Source organism: Oryza sativa, chromosome 2 (genome assembly GCF_034140825.1).
Source record: "Oryza sativa Japonica Group chromosome 2, ASM3414082v1".
In the NCBI taxonomy this organism is placed as follows: Eukaryota; Viridiplantae; Streptophyta; class Magnoliopsida; order Poales; family Poaceae; genus Oryza; species Oryza sativa.
The window spans coordinates 20,493,580-20,517,053 of record NC_089036.1 but is presented as its reverse complement, the minus strand read 5'-3'; the positions used below and the strand labels follow the sequence as shown (position 1 = coordinate 20,517,053).

Genomic DNA, 23,474 nt, shown 5'->3' with positions numbered 1-23,474 from the left:
GCACCAATCCACTATGCCTCGTCAATAGTTTAAGAAATTAGGTGTGCCTAATGTTTTGGTGTTATTCAACTCATGATTATGGCTACAGATTTTGGCACGCTTTCGCATCTTAACTAACTTATAAGGTGGATTTATTATGACGTTTTAGTTCTTCATGTAAGATCCTAGGTTGATAATTCCGACATGCATGGTGCACTTAGCATCAGAGCCATCGTTTAAGGTATATTTCGCGGAATAAGAGAAAGGCATATTTGCAAATGAAAAGTAATTTGTGAATAAAATTTTTATATATGTGTTCTTAGCGATCTAAAAGCAAAGGCTGAAACATAAATTTCGATGAAAAAAAAACTCAAAATCAGCTTCAAATTTAAGGTTGAAAAATTTAAATTTTGGCTGATAAGTATAAGAAAAAGATAAGGCTGCATATTAGATGGAGCATGGAACACATATTTCTCTTGATATAGGTTTGTGATAAGGTTGGAGGTACTCTATATTAACTATTGCAATTAATTAGTTATATTTGTTGCCGGAACGAAACATGTGTTTGTACAAGTTAATATTCCAAGCTAGTCGTTCTTTTGTTGCATGCACACATAATCTTGTTTGACAAAATGAAAAGAGAGATCGAGACGAAGTAGCCTCAAATAAGGAAAAGAATTTGGCATTTGCAAGATCCTGTGCATCCATCCATTGTGCACTTCAAATTTACCGTGCGAATTAACCGTACGTCCAACACGACCCTGAAACTGTATAACAACTGTCAACTATTACCATAATAAATTCTCAGATCAATCAACGGTACATCGTATGTATGTACGACTTTACACGGCATAACTCTTTGCTAGTAGCTATAGTATACAGCGTGCGTCACTGGAGATGGCGTTTTGGAGTGATCTAGCTTAGGCCAGAGGCTGTCACCGTGGCAGACATGAAACAAAATATATGACTCACTTTTTTATTATTTTTTCTGGGAAAATAAACCTCGATCACTTTGGTCGCCATCACGTACGTATACGCTCCGTATGTCATGCCAGCCAGAAGTTTTCTTGCTTATGAAACATGCATGCATCTTTAAATTTTATAATAAATAGCAAAAATACCAGTGCGTTGCAACGGATAAAAATAATTTACATACTCCAATTATAATGACTTTCAAGTTTCAATGTTAGATTGTTAGATCATATATATCTGGCTCAAATCATAATTATATTGATACATATTGATTGAATATGGTGCTTCTGCATGGGGAAGCGATGCAGATGAGAAAAAAACATGTCCTAAGCGCACCAGCTGCGTTCTCATGCATGCACGACGTATTACCGAGTCAGAATCGGATGGCTACATTATCATGCACGAACGACACGTCGCTTTATTGAGTCAGACGACTCGGACTCGGACGACGCTTTGCCTTGATATGCCAGTAAAGCGCTTGCGGCAGCCCCCTCTGCTCGAGCCATATTCTACCCTAATACGGGCATGGAATTTTTCCACTGCGTTCCCAAAAGATGTATAAATTTTCCCCAATTAGACCCTTGATAAGCATGTGAGAATTCGCAATAACACATGAGAAGCTGAGATGACATAGAAGCGATGTAACATGGACCTGTGAACAAGATTGAGGATGGAGATTGATGAGTTAAAAACCGGCCAAATAGAGAAAAGTTTCTTAAGAAAACAATAACCACATTGCTCTGGTGGCTAGATGAGCGCAGCATGTAGTATGTACCCTAGGAGACCGGAGTTTGAATCCCACACACACATGCATGTATCCCTGATTTTTGCATAGTATATAGTCCACGTCACCGGTAGATGGTTTTCCCAGTCTTTTTCTTGCCGGTAGACAGTTTTTTTCCGGTCCAACAGTCGTATCGCTACTATATGGTTTTTTTAGTCCGATCCGGGTTTTATATGTGTTTAACTCGGATGACGGACGAAAGCTAAGGTGAGTATGGAATCATCCTCAATTTTTATAATAGGTAAAGATTATTATTATTATTATTATTATTATTATTATTATTATTATTATTTGGACTGGGCTTCTTTTATTATTGGAGTCAACAAGTAACCGTCCATGCAGATATGAGGAGGTCACTGTTGGTGTCGTACATGTCGTCCATTCCAATTCTTTTATACACTTTAAATCCGTTACTCCCTCCGTCCCGTTTTGTTTGACGTTGTAGTTCATTTTAAAAGGAGTCTAAATGTTTGACGCTGCAGTACAATCAGAAAAACCGTTTCCATCTTTACCCCTCTGTTCGACGGCGACAGTCACCTTCCTCGCCGGAGACGGCGTGGAGAAGCAGGGGATGGCGGCAGCAGGCGCGGGACGACTTCGGGAGCGCCGCCAACGACGACGCTAGCGTGAAGAGTGGCAGCTGCGAGATGAGCCGCTCCATGTCCGCCGCGTGCTCCACCAACGCGGGACGCACCACGACGGGAAGCACCGGCGCAGCAGAGGAAGACGCCGACGACGCGGCGGAGAAGGCCGACGAGCCCCGGGCGGCGGCGTGGCGGCACATGTGGCAGATGAAGTAGTGGATGGAGACGGACGCCACCATCTCGTCCCATGTCCTCCACCTCCGTCGTCGGCCACCATCGGCACCCTCCTCTCCGGCGACGGCGGCGGAATCACAGCCGAAGACGACATCAATTCCTCCGGTTCTTGAATCTCCTCCTCTCTCGCTGCGTTCTTGCGTTCTTGGTGGTGAAGAGGAAGGTGAGCTAGCTTAGCTGCTGCACTTGTCTGTGGCTTATAAATAAGGTTTTTGGCATGATTCATCCAGCACACAGTGGATGCCCTTGCTCATCTTTGCTGTTGTCAGGGACAGGGAGGAACTGAGAAGTTCAGAAATGAAAAAGGGAAATGTAGGTTGGTTGTGAGATGATGAGTTCTTCAGACCTTTGTTTGCCTGAGAATGGTAGTTGTCTGCTTTGATGAAGCTGTAACCTAAGGTTTCAGCAAGGAGTGCTACTACTGTCCTGCGAATTCACAGTGAAATGCTGAATTCATAAGAACTGTCATAAATTCTGCTAAGGGGACAAAAAAACTGAAGTAAATTCAAGATTTAAAAATGAACAGTACTATTACAAAATCTGAATGTAGGTCTGAAAGTCACATCCTAATTGCTCTTGGATTCTTCCTCTCCAACATTATCACAAAATCTGAATTTCAACATGCACAAAATCTGACCATATTGTCACTTTTCAGGCCTATTATCACCTCACAAAATCTGACCATATTGTCACTTTTTAGTCCTATTATCACCTCACAGCAATGACGCACAAAATATTGCTCTACTAGGAGATGAAGCCAGGAAGGTTCAAGCAGCCCAGCGGCAAACATGGTTTCTACTGAAGGATTAATTCAGATTTTGTAAATAAAATGAAACTCAAGAACTGAGTACACTCAATACATACTCTTCCAGTTGAACTGCAACTGAACAAGTCTGAAGACACTGTCAGCCTTTCTTTGTCTGTCCGAGCATATCTGCCCACTGAAAATTACTGAGCCAAATTCAACATAAGATGATCTTTGTCTGTCTGAGCATTATATAACTCACTTGTTTGCATAGCTCAGGAGTTACTGTCCTGTTGCATTAGATGATGAATGCACTTCTTCTGGCAGATGATGGTCTGAATCTTCTTTTCCCAGAAGATTGGACGTTGAAATTTGATAAACTAGTGTACTACTGCAAAAGAGAGTTTTTCTGAGTGGGCAATGAAGGGAGTAAATCATCAGAACTGCTATGAAATTTCAGCCGAAAAACTGGCAATCCAAGAGCAGCTCTGAAAATACTGTAAAAACACAAACTTTTAAAGTAAAATCTGAATATTGTAAACACAACTGATTCATTCTTCCTTATTCATCTTTAGAAAAGGAGATTTGAATGTTCTACTGCTCACCTGCCCGGCCGAGTCAATCTATAGCTATTTCTTGCACAGGATAAGCACAATTTGGCAGATGCAGCAGTTGCAGCGTGCCTGAACCTGATAAATGATAAGGTTTTACAGTGTTCATAGATCAGTGGCAAATGGCAAATGGCTCAGGTGATCGATCGATGCCGTTGTAGGTGAAAAGGAGGGCATGAGATCTTACTACAAGTGTTGTAAAATTTTGTCCAAAGATTCTGCTGGGTCTCAGGCCTGGGGTGCCCAATTATGAGTAGCGGCGTCGGGAGAGAGCGCCGGCGGCTCCGGCAAAGAGGGGTGGCGGCGACGGTTCCAGCGAGTACGGGTGGCGGCGGCATCTTGGAGGTGAGCCCCGGCGGCTGGGCGTAGCGGCCGGCGTTTCCGGCGTTGGGGGTGGCGGCGTTTCCGCCTCTTTCTTCCGTCGCGGGCTCGCGGCGGCGACTCACGCGTTGAGAGGAGAAGGCCCAGGGCAAATATGTAATTTCACACGTTCCTTAATTTTCACGATCTGGTCGGAAACGTCAAATATAACGGGACGGAGGGAGTACTGTATACATGAAAAATATAACTCTGACCATCGTCCTATGTTTTAGGCCATCAAATGATCTGAGCTTCACATTATATATGCTATTGTGTGTGCCCCCTCCATTTTTCTATATAGTGTTGGTTAGTACAATATTTTGAACCAAACCAATGTCACATATAAAAGAATAGAGGGAATATATACTAATTATTTAACGAAAAACATTATTATGTTAGCGGTTAACTCGCTTGTTTCCCGTTATAACATGAAAATTTATTGTTATATCTATTGGAGATGGTAAGAATATTGTCTTGCACTCTTGGTGGTACGTAGAGTGAAATCATATTTGGCTGTTTCCTTTTATTGTCCTTTATTTATAAGATATGGAATGATATCTAACAATTGTATTGATAAATAGGAATAAAAGTTAGAAGAACAAGAGGTGGAGAAAAATATTTGTGTTGGAAACAAAATAGATCCTAGCTTCTTTCTTAATTTTTGCCACTTTTTGTTTGGTTTGTTGGCGGTTCTTTTTTGAAGTTGTGGGAATTTCAGACTTTCTAAACTAAGCCTTAAATATTTCGAGGTTACTAACCATGATGTTGAGTGAAACTTTATAGATCTATCCGTTTCAGATTAAAAAACAAAACGGACATATATAAAAATAAATATTATATGCCGTAATCATATTATGGCCCAATTAAACAATTCTTAAAACGATAGCCCAGGTTGCCTTAATTTGTTGTCCGTCCAGATGTATTGGTAAATTATGGCCCACCAATCTTTAGTATCAAGATGTCGTACAAGTCTTGTCCTTCGCTCAACTATAGCCATGCTCCTATTTAATTTTCTAGTATCCGTTATGCTTTGCTCGCTTCTATCGAAGCTTCTATTTAATTGTGCATCCGTCATCGTGCTAAGCTTAGACCTACTCAAATTAGCTTTTTTAAATTTTGTGGCATATATCCGCAATGCTTCGCTCAGCCCTTTCTAGACACCTATTAATTTGCTCCCGCGCTTTTTTGAAATGGCAACTTTATATGGCTAGTACACAGAGAACTGTTTTTGCACCAAAATTATTGCAAAACAATGAAACTAGAAGTATGGTGATCATCCTCAGACTATCAATTTAGAATTGAATGCTACGACTACAACGTGATTGTACGGTAAGAAATTTCGATGAATAATTTCATTGTCTATTCTTTAGTTTCTGCATATATCGGTGTCAACCTATTTCAATGTGTTTGCTCTGAAAATTTTCCAACCGGTTTTTCCCGTTCCACATCTCCAAATCTGATGCTTAATTAGATTTGAAATTCCAATACACATTTTGAAGGCAAATTTTTGGTGAACCGACGATCGAGAACGACCATTATTCCTCGGAATCACTACGTACAGGTACGTTTTGATAGATTGGTTTGCTTCCTGGAACAAGAAATATAGTGGCTAGCTAGCTAGCTTTTTGGATCGTTTACGAAATTCTTTGCTTTGCCGATGATTATTGTGCATCGCGTGTGGAGGGCTCCAGCCATACGAAAAGCCGGGCCCACATGCCAGCGGCGAACAGTGCAAAAAAAAAAATTGCAAACAACATCCCCCATCACATCACATGTACAGCAGCAAAGCATACGGTCAGTTTGCATGCTTATGCATGGGAAAGTCCAGAAAAAGACCACCTGGTGGAAGGGGGATACCGGGGCGTGCACGTCCACGTGGAGGGAGGAGGCGAGTGCCACCTGTCAGCGGCGGCAAAACCATGGCGGAATTGGCCCACAGGATATGCAATACCGGGCGTGCGTGGGGGGCGAGAGGGGCACCGGACACGACGTATTTAAGCGTCGGATTCGTCGGTCTCCTTCTTCTTCTTCAGAGTCCACACCATTTCAGAGTTCAGAGTTCAGTTCAGTTCGCTGATCGACGCCAAGAACCCTCCCGACCACCGGGAAACCGACCTGAGAATTCTTCTTCTTCTTCTAGCTGCTGTTTCTTGGCTCCGGAAGAGAACGATCATGAATGCCTCAGGTGAGCGATCTGCTGTTGGTTTGAGACTTTGAGCTAATAAGCTGTGGTGTTAGTTCTTCTTCTGCATCATTTCTGTCTGAATTTGTTTTGTTTTCTTTCTTTCTTTTTTTTTTTTTGGTTCTCCTCTCGCTTCTTGATGTGCTTAGCGATGGATAGAGTTGTGAGATGATCGTTGCATTTTTGGTCGTTCGAATGGAACAGTAGTAGTACTCTCTGAACAATTCAGTCTCTTTGATAAGAATTTCTGCTTCTTATGCTTGCTGTCTGCGACTCTCTATCTTGCGGTAGAAAACTAAGTGAATTCCTCAAGCTTATCTATGCTTGATTCTCTGTCGCTTGCATTAATGGAGGTTAATTTAATTTCCTCCCTCCAGCGCCGTACCAACAGATAAAAAAAAAAGATCGCGTCTTTTTGTTTTTACTGCCAGTACGGCCGCTGTACCTGCACGCCACATCAACGGTAACCGTCGCGGTGAGAATAATGAGATCTTGCGGCGGCGGCGGCACACGCGTCAGCCGCCGACGAGCTCTGCACCGTGCAGCCGTCTCTCTCTCGTCTTCTTGTACTACCATGGATGATCACCTGCTGGCCTCTGCAGCTGTCGTAATTTCTTGGGACCCGCGCGTGGCATGGGCGTGTGTGTTCCTGTCGTCGGATTCCCGGTTTCCCGACGTGACGCCCTGGTTGCCGGCAAGAACTGCAAAGAAAGAAAAGTTGCATGTTTGCAGAAGGATCGGATGCCATCGATCGATCAATCCATCATCGGAAACTGATGAGGTCCAAGAAAAGGATCCGAGTACATTGCTGCTTTAGTGCTTTTAGTTTGTCTCTGCACATTCTCAAAAAAAAGATTTTTCTTTGCAGTGGTTAGTGGTTGGGATTATTTATTGGTGTTGTCTTGTTGGCAGGGTTGCTTTTGTTCCTTTCTTTTTCTTTTCTTTTTTTTTTCTTTTGTCCTCTGATCATCTAACTCTCACTGTCAACCATCCATGATATGGGATGATTGGATTCACGCGCTTTATTGCTGGAGATGGCACAGTACGTATCTGCGCTTCTAGTGAAATACAGTAGTATACCATCACAATGAAAAGGAAGAATTCTAGTGCAATCTTTTTGTGTTTTGTTTCTCTTGTATCTTTTTTTTTGTCAGTTAGCAGCGGCTGCACATTGTGAAACTCTTGTTTTGCTTCCCTTGATGAATCCTGCTACTGCCAGCGTGAGGCTGACAACGGCTGGAGATGAGCAGTACAGCACGGCACGATCTGTGCAGTGCAGTGCAGCAGCAACTCCGGGCTTCAGAAACTGGCATCACTCTGTGCTAGCTTTTCTCGTCTCATCTGGATTGGAATTTTCTCTTCTCTTTAATCAAAGTGTTCTCCATTTGGTTCAAGACATAACGATCTCTATGTATAATTCGATACATGTTCGAAGTGTTGATGGGCTATTCGCCTATTCCGTTCTTCGTTATTTTCCTTCACTACTTACTCTAGTCTGTGCGTGTATATGTATTTCATTTGTAGTAGTTCAGTCGATCATGGGGGATGGATTCTAATAGCTCGAGTGGATGTCCACCCGTTTATTGCATGTCAATTAGATGATTACGAAAAATTTTCAAAAAAATTAACAAGATAGATCAATATGTAATATATCACTCCACAAACATGCAAATTAAAATTCAACTTCTACAAGTTGTAACAAAACTAACAAATTTAACTGTAAATATACATATAGTAATTTGAGTTTTATTTGTTATTTTTGTTACAATCTGTAGAAGTTGAATTTTAACTTGCATGTTTGTGGATTGATACATTAGATATTGATCTATCTTATTCATATTTTTTTAATTTTTTTCATAACCATTTAGATGACATGCAATAAACGGGTAGACATCCACTCGAGCTGTTAAAATAGTTTCCCGTCGATCATGTTCTAATGTTTTTCCTTGTCTAATACTTTGTTGGCACTTACGTCGGATCATCAGTTGGGAATTCTTGAAGATACCAAAATGTACTTGTTCCTACTGACTGAGTAATTAAGGACGTCCATCCTACGATCTACGGCCTTGTTTGGCAGTTCTGCTTGGTTTGAAAGTAGCTGATGAACATGCCAAGATCAGACTATTCCGATGATGGAGAAGACGACGTCTTCTTCGACGCGTTTGACGATGACGACGACGACGACGACGATAAGAACAGAAGCTCAACGGAGATTAGTACAAGTGAAGCTGGGTACGAGCTGTGGGCAGGTGAGCCGATGAGTGTCAGAGAAAGGAGACACAGATTCCTGAAAGGAATGGGGTTTCTTGAGCCCGGTCCTACCGGGACGGCCTTCCCCCAGTGGCTGGCAGAAATCGCAACAACGGATTGCTGCTCATTTCACGATTTCGAGGAGAGGATCAGTAGCATCTGCTCTTCCTTCCGTTCTTGCTTCTCTGACAGTATTTTGGCAGCAACAGACAATACTAATGATAGTGCTGATAACTGCACAAGGGATGTGGATTATAACAGTAGTGGAAGGAGAAGCACAACATCTCATGATCAAGGCCAGCACGATGTCCTCTCGGAGATTGTTGAGGAGGCTGGAACATCATCTGATGAAATGGTGACTCCAAATGCGCCTGAGATTGTGCCTGGATTCTCTAAACTAATGCGAAAACTACTGCGCATTCGCTTCGGTCACGGCCCTAAGAGAAACGAATTCAAGAGCTTGTGGGAAATCTTCATGAGGAAGAAGGTTTCAGATAGAGTACTTTCCATGGATGATGTACATGTCCAACCAAGAGGATTGAACTCAGGCACATTGTACAGGACAAAAGTTCATCAGCAGAACAAGAAGTGGATGGACTTCACTGCCGTCTACATGTGCCAGGAGATCCAGGCACACGAGGGATTGATCAGGGTGATGAAGTTCAGTTCATCCGGGTGGCATCTAGCCAGTGGCGGCGAGGATTGCGTCGTGCGCGTTTGGCAGATCACAGAGGTTGAATCTTCGCCTGATTTGTACGGCAGAGATGTTCCTGAAGACATGAACAAGAAGAAGGACGTGAAAATTAAGCCCCTCGCGATCATACCAAAGAAGGTTTTCAGTATCACAGAGACACCTCTGCATGAGTTTCAAGGCCATACAAGTGATGTCCTGGATTTGGCATGGTCAAAGTCAGATGTAAGTCTTCTGTCTCATGTAGTTTGGATATTTAAATGATTGAAGTGTATTTTTTTTGTGAGAAGTGTAATGTTAAATTTGGTATGAACTGATCTAGTAGTATATACCTCCTGCAGTTTCTCTTGAGTTCATCGAAAGACACGACAATACGCATGTGGAAAGTTGGCTGTTATGACTGCCTTGCAGTATTCAGACATGGAGATTATGGTATGTGCAAACATCCCATAGCAGTTAACTATGGTGATGGAAATATCAAACAGGCTTTGTGCTTAAGCGTTTTTATTCAAAGCTCAAATTCTGGGAACGTGTTATTTTGCTAGCATTCTTTATTTTAAACTGGAAATACTTCTTTGTAATAATGAATGGTTTAGTCCATGGCTTATGAAGAGGCCGGAATAAATATATTCCTTTTCCTAAAAAAGTTAATTGCCCACAAAATATTTTTTCCTAATTTTTCTTTCCTTATGTAGTAGATTCAACTTAATGATGTTGACCTGATATTCTTTTCTTGTCAACAGTTACATGTGTTCAATTCAATCCAGTTGATGAAAGGTACTTCATCAGTGGCTCAATAGATGGCAAAGTTCGTGTTTGGGATGTTTCAGACAAGCGAGTAGTTGATTGGGATGACACAAAATACATCATAACAGCTATAAGTCACCGACCAGATGGAAAGGTTCATGCTTTATCAAAATGCTATTTTTTTCAAAAATTGATTATCAAAATGTCATTGAATTTTATTTCCCAGTAACTAGCTGCTGATTCTTGCATTTTACCCTTGTCAGGGTTTCGTTGTCGGTTCTGTCAAAGGGAGATGCCGCTTCTATGATCAATCTGGTATATATGACTGCATTTTATTTTTATTTTTCTGATCCTTCAGATATTTCTCATTTTAAGGACAAGGAGGGAATAATGTTGTTATTAACTAAGCATTGTACATTATTATTTTTCTTTCCCAATAGGTCTTTTCCCATTAGGTCGAAACATTGAAAGGAACAAACTGATGCGCATAAAGCGGAGACGGTGTGCTGCCAACAAGATTACCAATATTCAGGTTAGTTGCTTAAATTTTTTTTTCATCCCATGCATATATATATAGTTTATGATTTTAGCCTGCTACACGAATACCGGCCAATTGATTATTATTGTCATCTCTCATGCAGTTCTCTCAGGGCCATCCATCTAGGATGATAATCACATCGAAAGATCACAAAATCCGAGTCTCTGAAGGTCATAAGATCACCCAAAAGTTTCAAGGTATAAAAGACTTCATTTCAGTCTCTTTCACCATTCTATTGTATGAAAACAAATCTCCTCAAAATTTCATAAGCGGTTTTCACTTGATATATATAGGCCCTGTTTGAGGGAGCTTTAAATTTTGAGAAGCAGCTGTTTGGTAGCCAGCTTATGAGAATCTGGAAAAGCTCTGAAACCCAGCTTCTCCAGCTTCTGGCTTCTTAGTTCATTTTTTAGAATCTGTAACTACAAATTCTCAGAAGCTGTGGACTGTTTAGGGCAGCTTATAGCAGAAGCAGCTGGGAGAAGCTCCCCCAAACAGGGCCATAGTACTCCATCCGTTTGAGTTTCAGATTATAAGTCGTTTTGATTTTGGTCAAAGTCAAATTACTTTAAGTTTGTCCTAGTTTAGAGACAAATATAATAATAATATTTACAACACCAAATTAGTTTCACTAAATCTATAATTGAATATATTTTCATAATATATTTTTACGTTTGGTTGAAAGTATTACTATTTTTTCTACAAACTTAATCAAACTTGGGGCAGTTTAACCTTGAGCAAAATCAAAGTGACTTATAATCTAGAACAGGGAGAGTATATGTCATCATGTTTTGGAATATTCAAAAAATCAAGCATTTATTATATTTCCAGGACAATGGAGGTCCAAGGTGTTGGTGCCTCCGTCGCTGACGCCCGACGGCAGGTACCTGATATCGGCGGGGAGGGACTCCAAGATCCGCATCTGGAACTTCGACGGCGGCGGCAGGCGGCGGAGGGTGGTGAGCTCGCGCGAGCTCTTCTTCTCCGAGGGCGTCACGGCGGTGGCGCCGTGGGCGAGGGCGATGGGCGGCGGCGGCGGCGGAGCGGACGCGCCGACGCTGTGCTACGACCGGGAGCGGTGCTCGTTCGGCACGTGGTTCGTCGTGCCCGACGGGGCGGCGGCGGCGGCGGCTACGACGTGGCCGGAGGAGAGGCTGCTGCCGTCGCTGAGGTACGTGAACTGCGCCGGGATGGACGACTGCCGGTCCCAGGTTCCGGCGGCGTGGAACATGGTGGTGGTGACCGGCAGCCGCGGCGGCGCCATCAGGGCCTTCCACAACTACGGCCTGCCGGTCAGGCTGTAGCCTGTAAGCCGGCGAGATGTCGCCATTGACTCTCAGCTGCTGCTGGCAGCTGGCAAGCTTGCTTGGCTAGTGATGAGCTATCGAGCTGCATGCATGCGTGCGTGGAGAATAGTAATTTTGGCAAAGTGCCAAAGCGGAATAGGTAGATTGGTAGCAGGGAAGAAGAGACTAGTATGAACTGTAAGAAGGAAAGGAATATGGTACTCCATAAAGTTAGAAATATTTCGCCAAAGTGAGGGAAGAAAGAAAGGGAGAATGGTTGTTTCTTGTTAAAGGAACTAGCAGGAGGGTGGCCCGCGCAATTACGCGGCTAGTATCTAGATAAAATTTTTTAATCTTTTTACACATAATTTTCTTTAAGAACTATTAAATAATAATATCATTGTCTGAGGACTTTATAAAAGTTGAACCCCATAATCAACGAGTTTTTGTTGTCTTGCCAGGTTTTGTATTTATAATTTTTAAAAGTCCAATTAAATGTCGTCACCATGCTCCTTTACTGTCCGCTTATTGCCCCTCCCCTCTTTATTATCATAGTAGTCTAGTCAACCACTATGAACCTATACCTTTATGACCTACCCACCACACTTACTCTTTATCGACATTGGGATTCTTAAAATTAAAATTAAACCTTATTATTCTCATGTTTTCAATTTTATAGTTTTTAAAAGTCATACCAACTGTCACCCTCTTTAGTCATTTGCCACGCTTTTACTTACTTGCTCGACCCGTCATAATTTCTATTCATCATCCTTGATGCCTTTAAAAATTGGATCTTATTCTTTTTAGATTTTGTTGTCTCGCCGGATTCCATTTTAATAAGTTTTAGAAGTTCCGTGAAATGCCGCCACCCTCCTTTCCAACCTATCCGTTGTCGTCTCTACTCTTTATTGTCATTAGGATTTTAAAAATCGAACTTGACTATTGTTGTGCTCTTTTTCACTTTCTAGAATTCCTATCAATCGCTGCGACCCTACTACTTTATGGTATGTCCGCTGCCCCAACTCTTTATTATTATTGGGATTCTAAAAATCAAACATATCTATCTTTGAGTTTCTATTTTATACTTTTTAGATGTCTTATCAGCTGCTGCCACCCTACTTCTTTACGGCCTGCCTGTTGCCCCCTTCTTTATTGTCATCTGTCACCCCTTGGTTCGCTCTCCCACAACAACCGTTGTTTCCTTGTTCCATTGTGGCCCGCCATTTTGCCCCGTCAACTTTGTTGTCATCAACACTTTATAACATTGAATTTTATCATCATCGGGCTCATTTTTATTCTTTTTAGATGCCACCACTACCATTTTACTTATTTGTTGCCTCTCGGCTCGCTCTCCCATAGCAATAACCACCTCACTGTCCCTTTATCGCCTATCCACTCGTTAGCACATGCAATCTCTCTTCTTCCTTGTCGTCGGCGCCAAAGAAGATTGGAACTTATCGTCGATGTGATTACGTTAGAAGTCCCACAACTATTGCCACCACCGTATCCCTTGCCTTACTCGTAGCTCTCTGGCTCTCGTAGCTCTCATTATTGGTCACTTGAGCAGCTTGCCATCCAGCAGCCTTACAGAAAACGTTTCTAAAGTCGAGATGCCCTTTTTAAATGTCAATCCTATATTTTTTTATTTTGTAATAAAAATTGAACATATATACATCTAGAAGTTCTTCTATAATTCTTCATTTGTTTTCTTTTCTTAATCTACAGTCAGATGGTGTAGCCTTTTCATTTTTTTCCTTCAATAAATGTGGTATTTTCTATATATCCAAAATAAAAATTGGTGGTTTCATTTAGGACCCATATATCATATTGCAACAACATTGTATTTCCAACTTTGGTTACTTCGAGATTATATTCCTACTTTATCCGACTTTTCATGATATTTTTAAAGTTACCAGGCGTTAAGAGACCCTCCTGGCCCAACCCTAGACACTCTAAGATCCTTTTTAATCCTGCCCTGCTTCCATTTTGACTCAAGAGATAGATAAATAGCCACATCCCATTGCACTCATCTAGGGCGCTCGTAGTGACTTAGGGGGGTCAAAGACCAAGAAGTGTCTTATTTATACCAAGCATTCCTCTTATGGATAGATCCAACCTCCCGGTCCCTGCGGAAAGGAAAAAAGAATTTCAAGTTCTTCCTTTTAGGAAGGGAGGATAAGGGAAGTCCTATTGATTACTACTTTCTCCAGACCTTCGGGAAAAGCATGAAAAAAGGCTTGAATGGTACGATAAGTAAATGTGGTATTTTCTAGATATCCAAAATAAAATTTGGTGGTTTCATTTAGGGCACATATATCATATTGCAACAACATTGTATTGCCAACTTTGGTTACTTCGAAATTATATTCCTACTTTATCCGATTTTTCATGATATTTTTAAAGTTTATACCGATTTAGTATTGAAAATTAATTTAGGAATTTATTATATTTTTTTCTGAATTTTAATTACTCTTACTTTTGGATATTTATAGGCTGTATTTTTCTATGGACTCTTCTTGCATGTGGTTTTTACTTATTTAATTTTATAGTCTATTTTTGTTTCAAATTTTAATGATATTTTTAAGTTTATCTGAAAATCATATTGAGAAATAACTTTGGAATTTACTTTATTTTTTATTCTAAATTTTAAGTAACATCGTTTATATTCTAGATGGTCTCTTCTTTCAAATTATTATTATTATTATTTTATTTTGGATTTTAATTATTGATAATTGTATACCTACATGAATTCTTTTTATTTTTTTCTCCGATGAGTATGGGAATTTATAGCATCTAGATTGAGTTTTTATTATAATTTTATTTCGTATTTTAATGATTTTTTAAGTTTCTTTGGAATTAGTATTGAAATTTAATTTTAGAATTTATTTTATTTTTATTCTAAGTTTTAATTAACCTCGTGTTATATTCTACATGGTGTATTTTTTTTTCAGCTGGCCTTATTTTTATTTTGAATATTGTATTCCGAATTGAATTATTATTAGTCACCAACCGAGTGACAGAATCATATGTGGGTAGTATTTATTGGTGTCTCCCATGGTGCTATTCTGATTTTGATTTGTGTCAGTTTGCAAATAGGATCTCATTCATGGTGTTGTTGATGCCATACATACTTCAATCCATATCTGATGCATAGTCCAGCTGTAATGCACCGATGGTTGAAGGACTGCAACTTTTTCCTTGTGCTTTAGCTAAACGGACTGCAATTTTTCAGAACTTTTGTACGGACTCATATTGAATCTCAACCATTAAAATCTAGACTTATTAGGATCTAACGGTTAATATTTTTTCTTTTTTCTGATTAATGTGAGAATTTATAGTTCCCGCAGCGAACGTGGTGTCTCCTTTCAAAGTTGTTTTAATAATATAATAGGTAGATAGATATATATGATAAAGTCAAAATGTTTCGCTCGTAAGGTTATCGGGTTTAATCGTTTTCTTCGTTTAGGCAATATCAATTGGCTGTGATTTGGAGATGAGGTGAGATTGGTTAAGGCTCATCCTAATTTTTTTAGTATAAGATGGTTCCATCATAAACAAATCCTCTACACACTACACTACTGTTTGACCAAGTCGGAGGGCAGTACTGCAAAGAAGATTTATCCCATTTCATCATATACTAGCGTACATGTTACGGTATGTTCTAAAAATTATATTGTTGAAATAATAAGGCCATTTTATCCAAAATGCAGCGTCAAGATTTTGTTGAAGGATCTTGTAGTGGTCTCGAAGAATATTCTACCAATGTTTAAGTGTGATGGGATGTTCCCAGCCTTCTTTAAGCATCAGGGCGATTCTCTCATGGGACGCTGATTGTTGGGATATAATATTTAACAGTAAAGAAGTTTCAGAAGTTGTTGATTGCTTACTTTGCTTTAAAACATCCGTTGATCCGCTCTGCAGTTTTAGATAATCTCCATCAAATCCTGAAAACCTTGGGGAAATATGCGGCTTTCATTTTACGTTGTATCTTGCAATCTAGACAGGACAATCATGTACTTGCAACAGCAAGCACAACGGAGAAAAAAGAGAAGGCAAAACGATACAAAAAATGGTAGGAAAAACATCAAGGATAAAATTGACCAAGGGAAAAAGTAAGGAAACCAGTACTGGTGACATGGGGCAGACCAATGTTCATGCATGTTAGTAGCAGAATCCTTACTCTCATCGAGAGGATGGCGCTGGAAGAGAACTCTCATCGAGAGGATGGCACTGGAAGAGCTGGAGCAATTTTCTGTTTATTTTTTCACGAATGCTATACTATCCCAAGGGGATATGATACATATTTCTTGCTAGTTAAAAGGTGAAAAAGGAGATGTTGTCCTAGGCATCCTAAAACTGAAAGGAGATGCTATCCTAAAAACATCCTAAACTGAAAGGAGATATTGTCCTACAAGCATCCCAAACTGAAATATGCTAGTCCTATCCTAAAAGCTAAAAACCAAAAGAACACAAAGACCAATCAGCACAAGAAGACCAACCGCACAAGACTTATTCTACCATTCTCCCCCTAAGTCTTATGCATCGTCTTGTAGGAAAGTTGGGCCATCCTAATCCTGGAGCAAAGCTCGAGGAACTTGATCCTCCCAAGGGGCTTGGTGCGCAGGTCCGCAAGCTGGTCTTTGGTGTTGATGTAGCTCGCCTTGATGCTCCCTTCCTCCAAGCAGCCTCGGATGAAGTGGTACCTCACCCAGATGTGCTTGCTCCGTTCGTGAAAAACGGGGTTCCTTGCCAGGGCCAGAGCAGACTTGCTGTCCACCCTGAGCTCCACCGCTCTAGTCTCTCTGCCAAGGAGATCACCAAGCAGTCAAGCAAGCTAGAGCACCTAGGTTGAAGCGGTGGAGGCCTCTATGTACTCGGCTTCGCAGCTGGACAAGGCCACCACCTGCTGCTTGACTGACTGCCAACTAACGAGGCACTCGCTGAGGAAAAAGAGCATCCTATTCGTGCTCTTGCTAGTGTCGATATCGCCGGCGTGGTCATTGTCGCTGTACCCGACGAAGTGTGCCTTTCCAGGACATTTCGGGTAGTAGAGACTGTGGTCGAGAGTCCCCACAACGTAGCAGATGATCCTTTTCATAGCCTGCTGGTGCTTCGTTGTCGGTCGTTGCATGAACTGACTAACATAGCCGACGGAGAATGCCAAGTCTGGCCGTATGTGGGTGAGGTAACGAAGGATCCACACAAGACGTCGGTACTTCGTAGCGTCCACCTCCTCCGTCGTGCTGTCGCGGCTCAGCTACAGTCTCTCCTCCATCAGAGTGAGAGCTGGGTTGCAATCGGTGAGCCCAGCCAGCTCAACGACGCGCTTGGCGTAGACGGTCTGTCGAAGCATGATCCCGGAGTCGTCCTGGTGCACCTCGATCCCTAGGTAGAAGGAGAGAGGCCCTAGGTCACTCATCTGGAAGGTGGCCTTGATCTCTTCCTTGAACAACGCCACCTACGCATCCTTGGTGCCGGTGATCACCACGTCGTCGACATAGACACCCACCAGCAGGGCATTTCCACCATTGCCCCATCGGTAGATGGCCGCCTCGTGCGGGCTTTGCTCGAAGCCCATCCCCTTGAGCATGGAATCCAGCTTGGCATTCCACACCCTCGGTGCCTGCCGCAAGCCATAGAGGGCCTTGTGCAGGCGTAGCACCTTGCCCTCCTTGCTGGGGATCGCAAATCCCAGCGGCTGGTGCACGTAGACCTCCTCCTTCAAATCGCCATTTAGAAACGCCGACTTGACGTCCATGTGATGAACACACCGGCCTTCCTGAGCAGCCAGCGCAAGGAGGAGTCACACGGATTCCATCCGTGCCACAAGGGCGAAGGCATTGTCGAAGTCGATCCCCTCCCGCTACACGAAACCGCGTGCCACCAAGTGAGCCTTGTGCTTGACAATGGCTCCGGCTTCATCCCTCTTCAGCTTGAACACCCAATTAAGGGTGATCGCGCGGTGACCACGAGAGAGGTCAGAAAGCTCCCAGGTGCGGTTCTCCTCAATCGCGTCCATCTCCGACTGCATCGCGGCACACCATGCCGCGTGTCTCAAGGCCTCTACGAATGACCGAGGCTCACTATCATTGCACACAAGGTGCAATTGCGCCTCTAGGTCACGAGGCACCAGTCCCGGCACCGGCTGGTCGCCGAGAAGGTCCTCCATCGTACGGTACCGCAGCGGCTCGCCATCGTGGTACGTGTCGATTTGCTCCTTGTTGTGGAAGAGCGAAGTAGTGAACTCTACCGGGCTATGCTCAACACGAGCTGGCATGGGAGTGGACGTGCCCATTAGGGTGGTTGTTGGTGCTGGAGTGCGTGGGGTAGCTGATTGTGGTGGTGTCGGTGAAGAACTCGTCGCAACTGAAGTCGTAGCTTGAGAGTGTGTTGCTGCCGGAGTCGGTGGAAACTCGGGGACTGGGGTAGGTATGCTTGGTGAGGAGGAACAGCTGCCTACTCCCCAGCTCCCTCGAAGTGGACGTACTCGACAGTGAAATCGTCGTACGTCAGAGTCGAGCCATCGTCCACCGCCTTGTCCCATGCCCACCCTCGCCCTTAGTCGAACACTACGCCGTGCGCACACGCTGTGTCTCCGGGTCGAGAATGCGGTAGGCCTTCGAGCCCTCCGCATAGCCGATGAACACCCCTGGGGTGCTCCTGTCATCGAGCTTGCCGATGTGGTCGTGCTCCTTGGCAAACATGAGGCAGCCGAAGACCCGCAGGTGGGAGACTGCCGGCTTGCGACAATGCGAAGCCTCGTACGTGTCCTGTCGTTGAGGGCCTTGGTATGCGAGCGGTTGAGGATGTAGACAGCCATCACCACCACCTCTTCCAGAAGACGGCCAGCATCTCTCTCTGCTTGAGGAGAGCCCGAGCCATCCCCACAACCGTCTGGTTGTGCCGCTCGACGACGCCGTTCTACTGCAGGCTGTACGGCGCGGAGTAGTGGCGTTGAATGCCCTCATCAGCGCAGTACGACGCGAATTCAGCCGCCGTGAATTCACTGCCATTGTCGATGCGCAACACGCGCAACTTGCGGCCGCACTCCGCCTCCGTAGCAGCCTGTGCGCGCCTGATGGCGTCCGCAGCCTCTCCCTTGCTGCCACGAGAACCATCAACCACATGTAGTGGGAGAGGTCGTCGACGAGCAGCAGGTAGTAACGTCGTCGTCCATGCGTGTACCATCTCCTTGGCACTGAGCTGCTTCAGAGCCTCGAAGTGGAGCTGCCCGAAGCGCTCGTGCCACTGCCACTCCTCGTCGTCCCAATGGGTGGCTTGGCAAACCGGTTGTGCCACCTACACGCTGAGGATGTAGAATCTATTGGTGCCTCTGATTACCTTGGCAAGAAGACAACGGCGGCGATCCCAAATACTCATGACTCCATGCTCGACCAACACGCGTGAACCATTCTCATCCAGCTGTCCCACGCTGATGATTGAGTTCTTTAATGGGGGGAAGTAGTAGACTCCAGTGAGCAGCCTGTGCTCACCGGACTTGGCGGTGAAGGTGACGGAACCGACACCCTTGATCTCCACGCCAGAGGCATCCCTAAACTTGACGGAGCCTCGGACGCTGGAGTCAAACTTGGTGAAGAACTCTTGTAGGCCAGTCATGTGATGGGTGGCGCCGGTGTCGAGGTACCACCCATCAGTCTTGTCGTTGCTAGAGCCATCTCCGAGGAAGGCATGTGCCTTCGGCTCATCAAGGTGGAGGAGAGCCGCTGCGGCCGATGCCGCTGGAGGTAGCTCGATGCTTGCGTGTGCCAAGAGTAGAGCCGGCTCTTCCTCTTCCACCTGTGCAACGTGGGCCTGGCCGCGTCGGCTGTCGACAGTATTTGGCCCAATGGCCAAGCTTGCCACAGTTGCGGCAGGCGTCGTCTCGTGCCAGCTTGTGGTTGCCAGCGGCGCCGCCCTGGGCGCCTCTGCAAGCGCCACCCTCGACGCGTCTTCGCGCCCACTGCAGCTGGACACCTCCGTGCGCCTTGCGCTGCTTACGGCCGCCTGTCGAGGAAGAGGACTCCCCCTTCCTCTCGTCATCCTGACAGGCCTCCCACTGCTCCTGAGTGAGATGGAGCTTCCCGCCAATGGTGGTATGCCCCGAGAAAGGTTGTGGCTCATCGCTGTCGACGAACTTGAGGCGACCTATCGCCTCCTCGATCGACATCGTGGAGAGGTCCAGCAAAGACTCGATCGAGCGAGCGATCTACTTGTACTTCTCTAGGACGCAACGGAAAATATTCTCGACTACTCTCTCCTCGTCGTAGTTGTCGCCGTCGTACTGCACCATCTTCTGCAGCAGAGTATTGAGACGGAGGGAAAAGTCATCAGCGTCCTCACCTGGCTTGAAGGCCAGGTTCTCCCACTCCTTGCGAAGCGCCTGTAGTGTGGACTTGCGAGCGCGGTCGCTGCCGATGTGTGCCGCAGCGATGGCGTCCCAGGCCTCCTTGGCAGTCCGCTTCCTGGAAAGCGAGAACTACATCTCGAGCGGGACTGCAGCGATGAGGGCATCCAGCGCTCGCCAATCCTCGTCGTAGTCGATGTCGTTGTACCGAACTGCCTCCCACGTGTGCCGCACCTGGATCCTTATCCTCATCACCGCAGCCCACTTGACGTAGTTGGTCTTGGTGAGAGTAGGCCACCCACTGCCGGGACTGACGTCCCTGTTGACGGCCTGGATCCCGTGAGAGAGAGTCGCGCCGCCTGCAACAGCCACGATCTCCATCGACCCAGCCGTTGCCACCAGGAGCGTCGCCATTATGCGCGCCCCCGCCAGGGGGTCCGTTGGCGCGTCCATGCCTGTCTATGCTGTCGCCACCGCGCGCATGGGGTTGCACGCTCCGCCCGCTCACGAGCTGCCTCCCTTGTCAGCTCATCATCGGTGTTGCTTTAGACGGTGATAGAGCTGCTGGTGCTACTGTCACGTAGAGCCTTGAGCTCTGCCGCCGCTACACGTGTTGCATCCATCGCCGTTGTTGCTTCCACTTCCGCCCTTGCCACTGCCAATTCCGCCGCCACCAGCCTTGGCGCCCTCGCTGCCGTCGCAGCGGTCTCTGCCGCCGCTCGCTCGCGTTCCTCTGCCATGGCAAGCTCGGCCTCCTGCCGAAACCGCGCGCTCGAGGTGACCGAGCGCTAAGACTGGGAAGAGGCTGCCGCTGCCGCGTGCCCCCCGCCAGGAGCGCCGCCGGCGTGTCCGCGCCTATCTGGGCTGCTGCCGCCACGCGCGTGGGGTTGCGCGGCAGCCCACTGCTCTGCCTGCTCACGAGCTGCCTCCCTCATCAGCTCATCATCGGTGCTGCCGTAGGCGGAGACAGAGCTGCTGGTGCTACTGCCGCGTAGAGCCTTGAGCTCCGCCGCCGCTGCACGCGCTGCATCCGTTGCCGCTGCTGCTTCCACTTCCGCCCTTGCCACTGCCAATTCCGCCGCCGCCAGCCTTGATGCCCTCGCTGTCATCGCAGCGGTCTTTGCCGCCACTCGCTCGCGTTCCTCTGCCGCGGTGAGCTCGGCATCCTGCCGGAGCCGCGCGCTCGAGACAACCGAGCGCTGAGACTGTCCTGCGGACATGGCACGCCACTGGGGGGCTACTGCGTGGGGAAGAGACTGCCTCTGACGAGCACAACTCGTCAACGCAGGGAAAGAGGGATGAGCAGGAACAGCTGGTGTTCCTACTGCCGGCTGAGAATAGAGGGGAGCTTGGGAAGGATATGAGCAGGAGATATCAGGCTACAGTATAGAACGGCTCAAATACCACTTGTTAGTAGCAGAATCCTTACTCTTATCGAGAGGATGACATTGGGAGTGTTGCGGCATTTTCTATTTATTTTCTCACGAATATCATACCATCCCGAGGGATAGGATACATATTTATAGCTGTGTTGCTAGTCCAAAAAGTAAAAATGGAGATGCTGTCCTAGCACATCTTAGAACTAAAAGGAGATGATGTCCTACAAATATCCCAAACCCGGGATAGGATACATATTTATAGGTGTGTTGCTAGTCCAAAAAGTGAAAAAGGAGATGTTTCGCTACCATCTTCCCCGACTTCTCTGATTGACTCTTGGAGACCTCATATATGGTTGTCAGGTTGGTATGCTTCCTCAAGTACCTGCCCACCACATTCCCGGCATTATAGTCCCCTTCTCGGGCAACCCAACCATAGACCTTAACATCTGTTTCCCCATCCTCTAACTTCACAGCATCTCCAGCACTACCCCTTGCAACCCATCCCTTCTTCCCAAGGATGTCCTAGCGCATCCTACAATAAAAGGAGATGATGTCCTATCCCAAACTGAAAGGAGATGTTGTCATGTAAGTATCCCAAACTGAAAGGAGATGATGTCCCATAATCATCCCAAAATAGTCCTGTCCTAGAAGCTGAAAAGGAAAAAAATACAAAGACCAATCAGCACAAGAAGACCAACAGTGCAACACTTATTCCATCTGCAGCATAAGAAGACCAACAGTGCAACACTTATTCCATTACTGCAGAGGTTAAGCATGCAAATTGTGATGAACATGCGATGCATGCTTTGTCCGACCTCTTGTTCTTAAATAAGTTGTTTGGGTGAATGTTATGTCCGACCTCCCGGTCTTAAATAAGTTGTTTGGGTGAACAATGATGTGGATTCTTATAATGAGTAATGAGGGTGGAGCTATCAACACTGGTGAGGGACTTCCTTTTGAACCAAACCGTGATTGCTAATTTTTTTTCAAGGCATATAAAGCAGCATGAGTCCACGGGTTCACGAGTAAGTGTACATCTCAAATTTGCTTGTTAAATTATTTAAGTATTTTTGCTTAGTTAATTAGCTAGCTAAATGTTATTTAGCATAAGTCGGTTCAGTTTACCTTAACAATGCTTCTTCCAATTCTAACTACAAAACTTTGACATCTAGTCCCATAAAACTAATTATGTCTAAAACTAAACATTTTTCTTCGCAGGATGCCCATGAAGAGGAAAGAATATTGGGATTATCAGAAATCGATTTAGTCATTTCTTATTTATTGGAGGAGCTTCTTAATATATTGGTATAAATTATTTTTCTTTTTGATTTAGAGACACATATGGCTAATGCAGACGCTTATAACAGGCCGAGTGGATTTTTTTCGAAAAATTTTGAAGTGAGATGCAGTAAAATGTGCGTGGTTTTGAATAACTGAAAATCAACGCAACGCCTGGCGCTTCCGCTAATTAACCTATGTGTATGACTTTTAAGACTCTAGATATGGATCAACACCGATATTGTTTGTTTTATTGGAATTATAACTTTTTCTAAAAGTTAAAAGATTTGCATATTATTTATTTTATAGTATAAGCAGAAAATATATATATTTAGAAAATGGTTAGGTTATCGGGATTAAAAAGTTTCTGTCATTTATTTTTCTATTTATCTTTTTAATTTCTCGAAATATAGGATATGTGGTCATGATACTTGCCCCGAATAATTTACAAATAATTTTACAAAAAAGTTTTGCTTCATCTTTTTTTCCTTTTTCCCCTCTTTTACGTGT

The 23,474-nt window shown here is 44.6% G+C and overlaps 1 protein-coding gene and 1 long non-coding RNA gene across 2 annotated transcripts; one reads left to right on the top strand and one right to left on the bottom strand.

Annotated features, from left to right (window-relative positions):
• Positions 1-2,094: 2,094 nt before the first annotated feature.
• On the bottom strand, positions 2,095-4,405 carry LOC4329589 (uncharacterized). The gene is made up of 4 exons (XR_001543030.3): positions 4,097-4,405; positions 3,904-3,987; positions 2,900-3,689; positions 2,095-2,812 (listed from the first exon to the last, which is right to left on the bottom strand). It is a non-coding gene; the product is annotated as an uncharacterized lncRNA (long non-coding RNA).
• A 1,878-nt stretch (positions 4,406-6,283) lies between these two features.
• Positions 6,284-12,419, top strand: LOC4329588 (uncharacterized). The gene is made up of 8 exons (XM_015768791.3): positions 6,284-6,454; positions 8,437-9,617; positions 9,734-9,824; positions 10,136-10,293; positions 10,403-10,454; positions 10,580-10,671; positions 10,781-10,874; positions 11,509-12,419. Exons 2-8 carry the CDS (start codon positions 8,553-8,555, stop codon positions 11,979-11,981), a joined length of 2,025 nt encoding a protein of 674 aa, XP_015624277.1. The 5' UTR covers positions 6,284-6,454; positions 8,437-8,552; the 3' UTR covers positions 11,982-12,419.
• Positions 12,420-23,474: the final 11,055 nt, after the last annotated feature.